This window comes from Bison bison, unplaced genomic scaffold (assembly GCF_000754665.1).
Source record: "Bison bison bison isolate TAMUID 2011002044 unplaced genomic scaffold, Bison_UMD1.0 scf7180017864304, whole genome shotgun sequence".
Lineage (NCBI taxonomy): Eukaryota > Metazoa > Chordata > Mammalia > Artiodactyla > Bovidae > Bison > Bison bison.
Window position 1 is genome coordinate 10,645,562 of NW_011494876.1, and position 13,827 is coordinate 10,659,388.

At 40.8% G+C, this 13,827-nt stretch overlaps 1 protein-coding gene across 1 annotated transcript in view; it reads left to right on the top strand.

The window, feature by feature from the left end:
- The window catches only part of ERC2 (ELKS/RAB6-interacting/CAST family member 2), an 882,456-nt gene that overhangs the window by 750,737 nt on the left and 117,892 nt on the right, over window positions 1–13,827 (top strand). The window contains exon 14 of the mRNA XM_010851669.1: window positions 4,534–4,681. Within this exon, the coding sequence (XP_010849971.1) occupies window positions 4,534–4,681 (148 nt within the window). The remainder of the gene's footprint in view (window positions 1–4,533; window positions 4,682–13,827) is intronic.

Below are 13,827 nucleotides of genomic sequence, written 5' to 3' on the forward strand. Positions count from 1 at the left end.
TAGGTTGATGATAACTTTTCAGTCAGTTTAGTCACTCAGTCGTGTCTGACTCTTTGCAGTCCCATGGACTGCAGCATCCCAGGCTTCCCTGTCTATCACCAACTCCAGAGCTTGCTCAAACTCATGTCCATCGAGTCGGTGATGCCATCCAACCATCTCATCCTCTGTCATCCCCTTCTCTTCCTGCCTTCAATCTTTCCCAGCATCAGGGTCTTTTCCAATAAGTCAGTTCTTTGCATCAGGTGGCCAAAGTATTGGAACTTCAGCTTCAACATGAGTCCTTCCAATAAATATTCAGGACTGATTTCCTTTAGGATGGACTGGTTGGATCTCCTTGCAGTCCAAAGGACTCTCAAGAGTCTTCTCTAACACCATAGTTCAAAAGCATCAATTCTTCAGCACTCAGCTTTCTTTATGGTCCAGCTCTCACATCCATACATGACTACTGAAAAAACCATAACTTTGACTAGACATGCATTTGTCAGCAAACTAACATGTCAGCTTTTTAATATGCTGTCTAGGTTGGTCATAGCTTTTCTTCCAAGGAGCAAACATCTTTTAATTTCATGGCTGCAGTCACCATCTGCAGTAATTTTGGAGCCCAAGAAAATAAAGTCTGTCACTGTTCCCATTGTTTCCCCATCTGTTTGCCATGAAGTGATGGGACCAGATGCCATGATCTTAGTTCTTTGAATGCTGAGTTTTAAGCCAGCTTTTTCACTCTCCTCTTTCACTTTCATCAAGAGGCTTTTTAATTCCTCTGCTTTCTGTCATAAGGGTGGTGTCATCTGCATATCTGAAGTTATTGATATTTCTCCTGGCAATCTTGATTCCAGCTTGTGTTTCATCCAGCCCAGCATTTCGTATGATGTACTCTGCATATAAGTTAAATGAGCAGGTTGACAATATACAGCCTTGATGTACTCCTTTCCCAATTTAGAACCAGTCCATTGTTCTATGTCTAGTTCTAACTGTTGATTCTTGACCTGCATACAGATTTTAAGGAGGCAGGTCAGGTGGTCTGGTATTCCCAACTCTTGAAAAATTTTCTAGTTTGTTGTGATCGACATAGTCAAAGGTTTGATATAGTCAATAAAGCAGAAGTAGATGTTTTTCTGGAACTCTCTTGCTTTTTCTATACAATTACTAAAGTTATGTCATTCTAAATTTTGACCTAGAAGAGGAAAATGAATTTAAAAGGGTCATGGAACACAGGAATGAAAGTGAACATCGGGAGACTAGTTCGGAGATTGTTGTAATTGTTCAAGTGGGAGATGATGAGATTGTACCAGATGGGTATGTGTATGAAAATGTGTGTGTACACCTACCTGTACATAAAGAATGGGAAGGACAGAAAGAACATATGTAGCTTGATGGGAAAAATGAGCAAATTTTAGGTATGCCAAATATTTGAAGCATGTACCTGCAGTTTATTTTGTGACTGAAGCACTTCATTTACAATTTTTAAGTGTTTATTCTTACGATATTTTGTGGGAGGGAAGTATAACATAGAAAGATATAAGTATAAGAAAAAGTAAAAACCAGCCTATCTATTTCACCAGCATTAGATAATGCCTGTTAGCATTTTAATGTTTTCCCTCTCATTTCTTTCTATGAATATGGTTTTTATTTGGGGGATATTGTGTATACATTTGCGTATCAAGAGCTGTGAAGGGTCTGAAATTTTTCTTATTGACATGCTAACAGGTTTGCCTGCCTCTGTTTCAGGGATGCAGGCAGAGAACCAGAGACTTTTGGGTTAGAGGCGTTGGCTTTATTGCTCAAGCATCAGTATATTTATGTCAAGACCCCATTCCATTCCCCAAGTTCTTTGGAGGCAAGACAAGAGGGCCAGATGAATAGCTGTATATGTAATGGGTTGCATTGAAGGATAGCAACCCTGAGTTCAGAGAACTTGAATCTTTTATAAGACAGGGCAGTAAGATGTCTGTCCTTTGCTCTGCAAGGAAACACTGTTATACAAGGCAGTAGTATATTTAGCCTTTGATTGTAACAGGAACACTGTGTGTATGTCTCAAGGCTATTCACTCTAAACAATCCTTGGAAACCTGTGAGAACAGAAGGTAGCACCTTTGCTCATAAAATATGCAGAAATATGAGGCTCATGGAGTCTCTCAACAAACATACATGTTCTCATATATCATTACATTTTTTAAATCAGCATTTTAAATGGCTGCATATAGCTATAAAAGATGAATCTTTGGGATATAGCATAATGTACTGTCAACTCCCAATTTTCCAAAAAATGATCTTTTTAGTTGTTTCCACTTAAAAAGTTTCACTTGGAAATTTCTACTTGGAGCAGAGTGGCAAAAACTATTGCACTCACCTTAGGTGTGTTGTAGCTAAATTGGAGTAGATAGCCGTTGAGCTCTCCCTGATTTGAAGTCTATGCAGCCTCTTCACCTTGGCCTTATATATAAATATGCAGTGGCTGTGAATGGCCGACATGTCTATTGTCTCAAGATATTATCCAGAAAGAGACAGGCTCTGTGAAGTTGACTATTAAAGCTGTTACTTGTAGTCTAGCCTACACTGGTTTTCTTCTGGAAAGTGGAGATATTTCCCAACATTTCTGCTGCTCACAAGTCTGATTGGGCCTCAGACAGAAGCTCCTACTGCCTGGCATGAGCAGGGCCCAGAAAAGTCCATTCAAATCCCTGTAGTGAAAAGGAAAAGAAATCGGAGATCCAAATAATGACCATCTTGTCCAAACATCTGGAGAGGGCCTGGTCTTCTTTTGGGAATTAAAGAAAGGCAAAACAGGACCATGACCAGGTTTCAGTCCTGGGGCTTGTGAGGAAAAAAGTACTCAATATGGAGGCTTTCCTAGGGCTATAGGGTCTTCTAAATTATCTAGACTATTGCTGAAGTGACACAAATGGTTGAGACGAGGCCTCCTCAGAGGAAAGGAGGACTAAATGAAACATACCAAGAGGGCCATTTCTGAGTCAGTAATAGTCTCAGAAAATTCTAGGTTAAAATTTGTGACAGATGTTGACAGAAAATTGGACTATAAAATGGGAGGAAGCAACTGTAATACTTTTCTAAGTGAGCAGTGATCAGCAATTAATCAGCAGTCAAAGCACTGTAATTTTTTTAAATAAGAGAGTTTTCCAGTGGTGTCTTAAAAGTTTTTAGGAAGTGTAAACTGAACTTATTTATTTATCGAACAAACATTTTTGACACCTGCTTTATGCTCTTCTAGAAGCTGGAGAATTGGTGGTGCACAAGGTAATGGGGTTCGAATTCATGGAGTGTCAAGTCTGGAAAACAAACAAATAGTAGATATCTTAAGATTTTTTCAAGCAGTGAACAGTTCTATGAAAACAAAAAACAGTGTAACATGACAGACCAGTGGCTTGGGTACAAGGTGGAAGCTAAGAAGTCGCCTCTAGGGAGAGTGGCTGGAGAGGGCTTTTTCGAGCTGAAACATGAAAGGTGCTGTTTGTGGCCAAGGTATTCCAGGCAGAGGGAATGGCAGAGGCAAAGCTTAAGAGGTGAGAACAAGTGTAACATTTTCAGGGACTGGAAAAGAGATCAGGAACAAAATGTGACTGAGGAGGGAAAGAAAGAACAAGATGACCTCAGAGAGATGCTCAGGGCCAGTTGGTGTAACGAGTTGCAGGCATCAGTAAAGGATCTGAATTTAAAGTTTAGTGGGTGATAGGATGGACTTTTCATTCAACAGAATGGTGGAATCTGGATTTATATTGTTTTAAAGATTACTTTGGTCTCTGTACCAGGGTGGCAAGTGGTTAAGCTACACAAGTAGTTGCTGATGGGTGGGATAAGTTTGTAACAGTAAGTTAATTGAGATAGGGGATGTGTTTTGGTGTAAAACCTAATGAAATTATTGATGGATTGGCTCTGAGTGAACAGGAAGAAAGGGAGTCAAGGATAACTTCTAATTTAGAAACCTGGGCTACTTAGTGATTGGTGTTAAAATTACTGAGGTAAGAAAGACTGAGAAATGAGTGGTTCTTGGTAGAATGGTGGGGGAGTGTAACTAATTTCATTGAAAATTGAAAGGAGACCCTAGTAAATATCTCTGCATGCCTTTTTCAAAAGAAATTCTTGCATGATAAAAATAATACTTGATATTGAATTTGCTGCCCAACTCTATTGACTTGTCTTGGGATATCTAGAACTTTACCTGGCAAACGAATGGATAGATAGATGGAAGGATTCAATGGATAGGATTCAACAGTTGAATTACTGGATGGATAAATGGGTAGATGTCTTAGGAATGTGCAGACTGACTCCCTCCATTTCTTGTATACAGTTGTGTCTATGAAGCCATCAAAAGGTGTGTCTCAGAGGACACTGTGTGGGTCTCAGGGATTCTGATACAAACTACTTTGTCCATTCTTCTGAGAATCAAGGAAGCAGTTGTTTTTAATCACTATCCATAATTCCTCCACTTGAGACACCATGCTATGGCTCACTTCAACTGTAAATGCTGATTTTTTTCACTTTATAAAAATCATCACAATATCTTTATTTTATCAGACAGGAAGCACTTCTTGCGGCAATCAGTGAAAAAGATGCGAACATTGCCTTGCTGGAATTGTCTGCCTCCAAAAAGAAAAAGACACAAGAAGAAGTCATGGCCCTCAAGCGGGAAAAAGATCGACTAGTGCATCAGTTAAAGCAGCAGGTGGGGCCTTTTGCATGACTGGTGTGTTTTGCTGGGTTGTGGGTTTGGAGTGCTTTCTCTGGGTTTAGTTACTCTCTGTTTTGCCGTGTCCATCCTGCATGCTCAAGCAGGTGAAACCAGGTAGGAGAAAAATAGTCCAAGTTGTCTCTGGAACATTTTATTGCTTTCCTGTTTTTGTGCATGTGCCTGGGCTTGTGTGGTTCTCAGCCAGCGCTGTTTTGCTTTCTTTTGTATTCACATCTCCCCAGAAATACCTCTCAGCTCTCTTCCTTCCGGTGGACTTTGTATGACTTCTGACTAAATCCTAGAAAGTACTAATTAAATTCTGGGCACTTTCTTTCCCACAGAACTTGTTACCTTCTGTCTTGCTCACTTTCTGGGCCCAATAATGACTCCCATTATCTAGTTCTTTCGATTTATTTTTCTCCATACTTCCAACTTTGATTCTTCAATGATTTCTACCCAAACTTTCTGGCCAAGAACCAGCCCCTAGGCTTGGAGATAGCCAGGCTATGCGTGGAGACCCCTGTAGCCATTATTTAGTCAAATACTTTTTTAAACATTCATTTGCCACATTATCCTATTTTTCCCTCATCTAGGCCACTGTGTGTCTTTTGTGTGGCTTCCTGGAAGTGGCTTAAATGGAAATATTTATACCTAAAGCATATTGCAAAATCATCTCTGAAATCTTCAGACACGGTTTCTCCTCCATATATATATAACCTGAGTGCTTTTGGAATCAGTGGTTACAAATAGTCAGTTAGATTGCAGCTTCATTATGAAACCCACTCAACAGAGAATGGTTCAGTGATCTGTGGTCTCACGATGTGGCTATCATAGCTTAGCTGGGGCCACCCGTGGCTCTGAAGTTCTCTGAATGCCTGAAAAGATAAGCTCCCTCCTGTCACAATTGGGCCAACCCTTTCCCTCCCCAGGAAGGAAAAGGCATCCTTTGGCCCTGCACCAGAGTCTGATTTTCATGGGACTGCCTTACTAAGAGAGCGAGTAAACAAGCACCGCCATGCCTGGGTGCCCTCTCCTGCAGAGGGAGGGTGACCGTCACTGGTGGGTGTTGGGGTCATTCCACAGAGCAGCATGCCTTGCTAGCGCTGATCCAGAAGTTAGGGGCCACTTACATCTGACCACTTCTCTTGGGTCTGTGCACCTTCTATACTAGTTTTTCCACCCACTTGGCCATGGAAAGTCAAATTGGGGCTCCTTCTTTGCTTTCTCCTAGTTCCTTCCCTGTGCACCCTGCATCCTCCCCTCCTTCACGTAACCATTGTAGCTTTCTCCCACAGGCTTATAGACCTAAGAAACAGCCCCTGACCTCGAACATACCATGCAGTTGTGAGGCTAGCTACAGCCCAGATATTACGGCCAAGTACCATGGGTCCAGCTATGATGCGTACATGATCCAAAGGTCTCAGGTCAGTCAGCTGCTGAGGAGACACTCGCCCCCACCATTGGGGTTGGGGGTGCATAAGAGCTACATCATATCTTGACCTTCAGCTTTTCTGATGATTTCCAGTATTCATTGGCCATAGAGTCTAGAACCATTGATGAGAGCACTATATCTTGATTTATAATAAAATTGTATTTATTATGTATTTGCCAATGGTTCTAGTATTGATGGTCACCTTACAGGTCCACCTCTTCTGAAATAGGCTGCACTGCTGTAAAAATGAGATTGGCAGAGGGCTTACTATCAGGCTTCTTGAATTACATTTGACTTTTTATCTCTTAGATACTTTCCTCCCCAAATCTCTCTATACTCTTCCCAGTAAGGAATTTTTTTAAGGCTGTTTTTTTTTTTTTCTTTCTCAGCATCATGAAAATGCACTCCTGGATTCCAGGAAGGATTGAGTGTAGCCCTTCATTCTGCTCCTGGGAAACTGTACAAAGCCTGCACTATTCACGACAGGCTGGGTTTTGGGTATCATGGGGCACATTTGGGAAACCCCAGCCATGCACAGTTAGGCTCCTGCCTGGGCTAAAAGCAGGGTCTGAAGAACTGTTGTGGAAAAAGAAGCAGCAAAGGAGGAGGATGGGCTTCTTTCCCTGACTTAGGTTTGAAATTCTTCCCCAGAAATTCTTCTGTGACCCTACTGGCCACAGAGCAAGAAAAAAATGTCAATTTATGTATTTTTGTTGCAGATGATAATGAGTCTGAAAATAATAGTAATTGGCTTATAAAAGCATGCCATTTTTATTGAGAGTTTACTTTGTGCTAGGAAGGGAATCCAGTGTCCCTGGGGGACTTACTCTGTCCCACAGTCCTCACAGCAGCCCTGTGATGTGTCAAGATTACTTGCTCTTTCTGGGGTCCGTAACTGAGACTCAGAGTACAGAATAACCAGCCCAACATACAGAGCTTATAAGTGATAGAGCTCAGATTTTATATAGCCCATCTGAGTCCACATATACCCCACCATGTTTAGGAGGCAATTCAGAGTTGCAAGCCGATGGATATTCCAGAAATTCTGAGGTCCTTTTATCTTTGTATACCTAAAGTAGATGCCAGAAACCCATTTGAGAATGGTCTCCAGCCAGCCATTCATAAAGAATAGTTCTGCCTAGAGCTCTTAGGCTTAGGATGTTTGATCACATAATGACTGCTAGTACTTTTAAACTCCCATCATGTGCCAGGTGTGGGTCAAAGGGCTTTATATACATTAACTCATCAACTCCCACCAAAGAGGAAGAGCCGATGCTCTTACAGAGAAGGAGCCAGAGGTCTGGAGAGGTTGGGTGTGCTGCTCAGGCTTCATAGCTGGACACACCATGATGCTTGAACAGACATTTTTGCCACACAGCTTTAAGTGGAGTTTGCATTTGGCATCTGGAGTTTCACTGTGTAGGTCAAATTTTTATTCCAGCACTTGTTAGTTGAGTGATCATGAGCAAAATACTGAACCTCCCTGAGCTTCAGTTCCTCATCTGTAAATTGGGCTAATACATGATTTAGAGGGTTGTTTGTGAGTATAATGTATATAAAGTGATTTGCACATGCCTGATAGAAAAATGTTCCAAATATGTGTGAGCTCCCATTACTACCACTGCTACTAGTAGTAGTAATAGATTTTATCACTACCAACCCTCAGAGATAGTTTAACTTTTATTTCATCTTTGTTGTTTTTCACATACCTTGGAGTCACAGCTCATTGAGAACATACTGTTGAAGCACTGGAGATAGAGCAGACAATTGTTGGCACTAAAGCCTTCCTGGTCCCCATACCCCTAAAACCCAAGCACTTGGGGAGTGATGAGCAGATGTGTTAGGAGTTGTAGACCCCAGTTCCCAACCTGCACTGAACAGGCCCACAGCACTTATTAAATTTGTTTGGTTTATGTATGCATCCCTCATAGATAACAGTCAGAGAGGACATCCCAGGGACAATGAGTCCCAGACCTCATTTGTCATCACCCACATAATTGACCTGAGATACCCAGGCCAATGGGAGGGAAAAATCATGGATCTGGGGATTTTGAGGCAGGTGGGCACATGAGAGATATTACTCTATTCAGGCTGCCTTTTGAGCTCATACCGTGCAGAGCTCTGCCCATAGCAGTCTCATTGACTGAACATGAGTGCGCATTCAACAACCCCCTAACTATTGCACTTTGCCAAGCACATAGTGGGCACCAAATAAATATTGTTTTGTGTGAATAATTGCTTGATTTCCACAAGCCAGGTCTACACCAAGTGTTTTCTGTAAACATGGTTTACAAACATTATCTCACTTTTTCCTCATAAGCAACCAACTACCCAATGCATTGCATACTCATGTCCATCGAGTTGGTAACGCCATCCAATCATCTCATCCTCTGTCGTCCCCTTCTCCTCCTGCCTTCAATCTTTCCCAGCATCAGGGTCTTCTCCAAGGAGTCAGTTCTTCACATCAGGTGGCCAAAGTATTGAAGTTTCAGCTTCAGCATCCATCCTTCCAGTGAATATTCTAAAGGTACATCCCACGATATGCTCATCACACTCTAGCTCTCACTGCTGAAAATTCTTCCCTGGCTTCCCTTGCTGGTAGGATAAAGACAAATTTAAACCAACATGCTATCTGCCTTGTACATGCAATTCCCGCTGCCTGGAACACATTTTCTTCTTTTCCTCACATAGTTAACACCTACTGGTTCAATTCAGTCTCAATCCAACATCACCTTTTCAGGGAGGCCTTATGGGACTTTCTCAATTGGGTCAAATCCCCAATTTGGCACTCTTGTAGCACATGTACATCATTTAATTGCACTAGAACAGATGCAGTTTTTGCATTTGTTTTGGTGATTATTTGGGTAGAAACTATCTGTCCTGCTAGTTAATGAACTCCATGAAGACTGTGAATGTGACCTCATGACTTTTTTTTTTTGGCTGACCATTTACAGCTGCTAACATTTGCTGGTTGGCATTCAACGAATGTTGGTTGACTGTATAAATGATTGAATGATTGAATTGCCAGAGCAGCTTATTAAAAGAAGAGACTTCCTTGATCAATCATGACTTTAGACAAAATTGAGCCTCATAATTCTGCCTGTAATATTCCAGGAAGCCACTATCGGAGTTGGTAAAAAGACATGGAGACGTGTTTGCTGAAAGATGACCACAGAATTGGTGCTGTGTTCTTTCTTGCCATGTTGCAAGACACTTTGCAGAGATGACTTTTACCACACTTGAATTTTTGCAGGACCATCTATTTTGAACCCTTCAGGTCCCTTCCAGTTTGGGAGGTGTTTTGTTTTTTGTTTTTTTTTTTTTAATTAAATGTACTGAGTTTCTAGATATGGCAAAGATGATTTGCCATTATGAAAGGAGTCCCTCCTTTTCTTTCCGGAAAATGTCTGAGCTTCTTATAAATTAATTTGCCCCGGAATACCTAAACTCCCATTAAACGCCTTTCAAAAGAGCCAGAGAAGGTGATATGAAATGAGTTCAGAAATGCCAGCTATGTTTAACCACAAAAGAATCTTTATGACACTCTGGGTTTTGACCCTTGAGTTGATTCTAGGCTGGACACCTTTATATAGGTGAGAGCAGTACAAATTAACTATCTGTAACTTGTTGCTTACAGAAAAATATAAGGGATTAATCATAGTTTGGTAGTAGACATATAAGTCTATCTGACTTTTGTATTCTTCCCAATTCCGTTTCCTTGCAAGTACACACCTCTGACACTTACACCACCTCTCTTTAAAAAAAAAAAAAAAAATCTGCCTTCCAGATTTTTGCCATTTGAGGAGAGGGATTCAACTAGGAATTCATTAAGGTTTTTTATCTTTATTTTGTATTTTTGTTCTTCCTCTAAGGATGCTAGTTCTAAAAATATTGTTAAAATTTACAATCTTTCCTTCTTTTGTGTCTTGGATCCAATCCCCCCAACTCTTTTCCTCCATCCTTGAAGAAAGGACTGACATCAAAATAATTAATTCTGAAATCACTGGATTTTCCTGCTGCTAAAGGGTTTTTGAAGAAAGCTTAAAACTAAGTCTTACCCCCTAAGCCTTATTCCCAAATGTTCCCTTGTGTGCTGAAGTAGTGAAATGCACATCCTTGATGAAAATGCCTTTTTTAAAATGAGGGCCAGATACTATTGTTCAGTTAAAATTAGAACCAGCTTATTTCTCAGAGCCAGTTAGAATACTTTTGTGATCAGAGATAAATTGTGCTTGGTTTTCTTTTCCCTTTCCTACTAGTTCTGGGCGTTGCTTTTGGTTACCAGGAAACACACTGGTCAGTTGGGAGCAGGAAGGTATTAAGACCAGGAGACTAGTCCACTGATTCTCTATGTTGCCCTCCAGAGCTTGCAGAGAAGAGAAGTCCTATATCCAGGTTAACATTCTGGACGCTGTGGAGATCTACACAGTATAATTGATTTTCGTAGGGCCTGACTCTCCTCTGTAGTGTCCAGACCATCACAGGATTGTCTCCAAGAATTAGCCACGCCAAGAGTGGGAGAAGGCAGATGCTGCCGCAGAAAGTGTTCAGGAAAGCTGGTTCTAAGGGTGAGATTCCAGCCAAAATTGGGTCTCGCCACAGGTAGAAGCGTCCCGTCAAGAAAAACAAGAAGCACCCGAGTGGAATGGTTCACCGGGCATTTCTTTCTCTCTCTGCTGGGGGCCTCATGTGGTTGTGCTTCCCATTTACACTTCCATTACATGGTATGCAGATGACTTTTAATTATGCTTTATGGTTTGGGAGGTGAACACAATTGAACAGTGGTGAAGGAACTCCATGCAGTGGGGTTTCCATAGCTTCATGTTGTGGTTGGACAAGTGCCAGAAAGCTTGATGTGATCCCAACATTGTAATGCATCACAGACTTGCCCTAGATCAAATTGCTGAAATGCAAATGCATTGGTTTTTACTGTAGACTCACTTTGGGTTAAGCTGTTCATGTCCCACTGGTAGAATCTAGCCACATCTCTATTTATCATTGACTTCAGTGCCAAGTGTCTTTACAGTTTGTTTTGGAGAACCCCTTTAAAAAAAAAAAAGAAATACTCATTCTCTCTACAGCAGGCCAAGGCCAGGGCATTCTCACAGAGGTAAAACTTGAAGTTTTTGGTATTACTGAAAACACTTTACTCTTAGTGTCCCAGTGATTGGTCAGGACACTGGTCTGCTCTCTTAGCCTGGAGACATTTTTTATTCCAGGCAGCTGGTGCCTCAATCTCAATACTCAGGGAATGCATTTGGTTTGCTGGTTGCATCACAAATTAGCACTCAAAGACTGTGGAGGCTATGTGTTTTCCTCTGTGATTCCATATGTTTCTCTAATCTTTGTTAGAAATGCACCTTCCAAAACCATCAGGCTGACTCTGGTGGACCACTTTCTCAGTCTCACACTTGAAGGAAGCCATGTTTTAAAAACCATTTTAGTTCTCTTCCCTAAACATTTGTGAAGGTACTGTGTAGAGCACTATTGGGCTGTAGAAGGAGATGTTGATACTGACTTTGTCCTTGAGCCTTGGGATTTTATCATCTCTACCACCTATAAGGCAGATATTAGCTCATAAAACAGATGACAGAGCACACTGCTTTTTTTTTTTTTTGGTGCAGAAGCATTACCAATGTTTAAAAATCTTTGCTTGCTTGAGGGAGCAGGAAATGACTTTACGCAGAAGTAGGAGTTCCTGTGAATTTTGTGATTGGCAATTCATAGCCTAGCTTTTGTGACAAATGCCTATCCACCAATGATACTTTGTGTTTTCAAGTATCCAAATATCAAGTATCCAAGTATCTAGTCTTAGAAAAGCTTATTCTTTGCTTTTGGAATATACCTTTTAAGTAGAAAAACTTGAACAGACAGACTTTACCCCTTCATTCCCCCACTTTTAGAAATACAGAAAGGGAGAGATGGGTCTGACTTGTAAGTTTTAGAGTGATCTGCCAGCTTTCTTTCAGTAATTTGAAGCACTGCTGTAGTATCTAGCTGTTGGCAGAGTACATCAGAATAACAGGCTTAGCTGAAGGTGACCAAAACAGAGAATAACATACAAATGCCAAGAAGATCTCTCACGTGCTTTTTCTGTTTTTTTTTTTTTTATTCAAATTTCACATCTGTGCTCTATTTTTAAACATTTATTCTTTAAGTGATAACGCATGTTTTACCAAGCCTCTTATTGGATTAGACATGTTTGAAATCCCCTCAACTTTAACCTGTTCATTACTGCCTTCAAGAACATTCAGATCTCCCACCAAAGCAGAGAGTATATATGGGGAAATTTTCCAAGATGTCAGCCACTGGGGAGCCATTGTGTTTTGGGGAGGGAGGGGTCCAGTGGTTGTGCTGTGTAGATCTGGGGGTGTCTTAGGCTGACGTTGCTTTAAGAGGAATCTAGTGTGGGTGTAATGTGTGCAGCACTTTTCTTCATTGTGATAGTTTTTTGTTGTTGTTCACGTTTTAAAGTAGGAGGAGCCAACAGCTTTTGAGCTCTTCAAAACTAGGCTAGGAATTCTAAATATAGTATCTCATTTAATTCTCGCAACAACTCTGAAAACCAGGTGTTATAAATTCCATTTTGGAGATGAGGAAACTATGGTCTAGGAACTGGGCAAAGATGCCACAGTTTGTGAGGGGTCTCATTGACCTCTCCATGGTCTTCCCAGCGGATGTCCCCAACTTGATGCAATACCTCTTCAGTCATAGCCCCCCTGACCTGGGGCTGAAAAGGAGCATAAAATACAGGCTTTGTTCTGTGACCCTGAGCACTACTCCCAGCACGTCCCGCTGCCCCAGCCAGCTCCCGCCTTGACCCTGGGGTCACATGTGCAGGCTGGGGAGAGGGACTTATCTCATCCTGCATCACCAGGCTTACCCTCTGCCAAGGGAGAGGGGGCTGCAGGCTTGATCACGTGTGTTGCATTTTCTGCTTTCCCACATGAATTGTTGACATTTGCCTCTTGGAGCCTTTGTGTTTCATTCTCAAGATTTCTGCTTGAAAGCCTTTTTCTCCTTTAGATTTCTGGTTTCTTCTTTATCATTTAACATATAAAAACAGGCTTCTCTTGATCCCTTTTTGTCTCTCCCTTCTTTCTATCCTCTCATCATATAATTAAAAGTCCTTTCAGTTTGTCTTCACCTTATCATCTCACATGAATTGAAAAAAGATCCGACTTCCTGCCCTTGTGTCTTCCTGACGCTGAATTTCAAAATGAAAGAAAAGTCCTTCCCCTGGCCCCCTTTTTGCTTCATACTACCCCTTGAATAACTGTGTTTAAATTAGACTGATTTTGTCATTGATCAGCATTGTTGCATGGACTGAGTTTACCATTTCCTGACTTCAGAATTTTTTTTTTTTTTTTGCTTTTTCAAATAATAATTTAATAGGAAAAGGATTTTCACTTTCCTCTCTCCTGATTACAGAAAGACAATTATTAAACTCAGAATTTAAAATTTCTAGTAGTTTCTCTTTACTCTTTCTTAATTCCATATTCTTTTGGGGAAATGTCACTTTCTTTTCTTTTATTCTCTGCAACATGCAGAGATAAAAGTTCCAGAATCCCTCATATTTACTGTTTTTTTTTTTAATGTAGCACTATATTATTAATAAGAAATCATAAGGATTTAATTTTGTAACTATTCCTATAATGTAAATGATACTTTTCAAAGTTGAAAACACATAAATAAATGTTTTATGGTA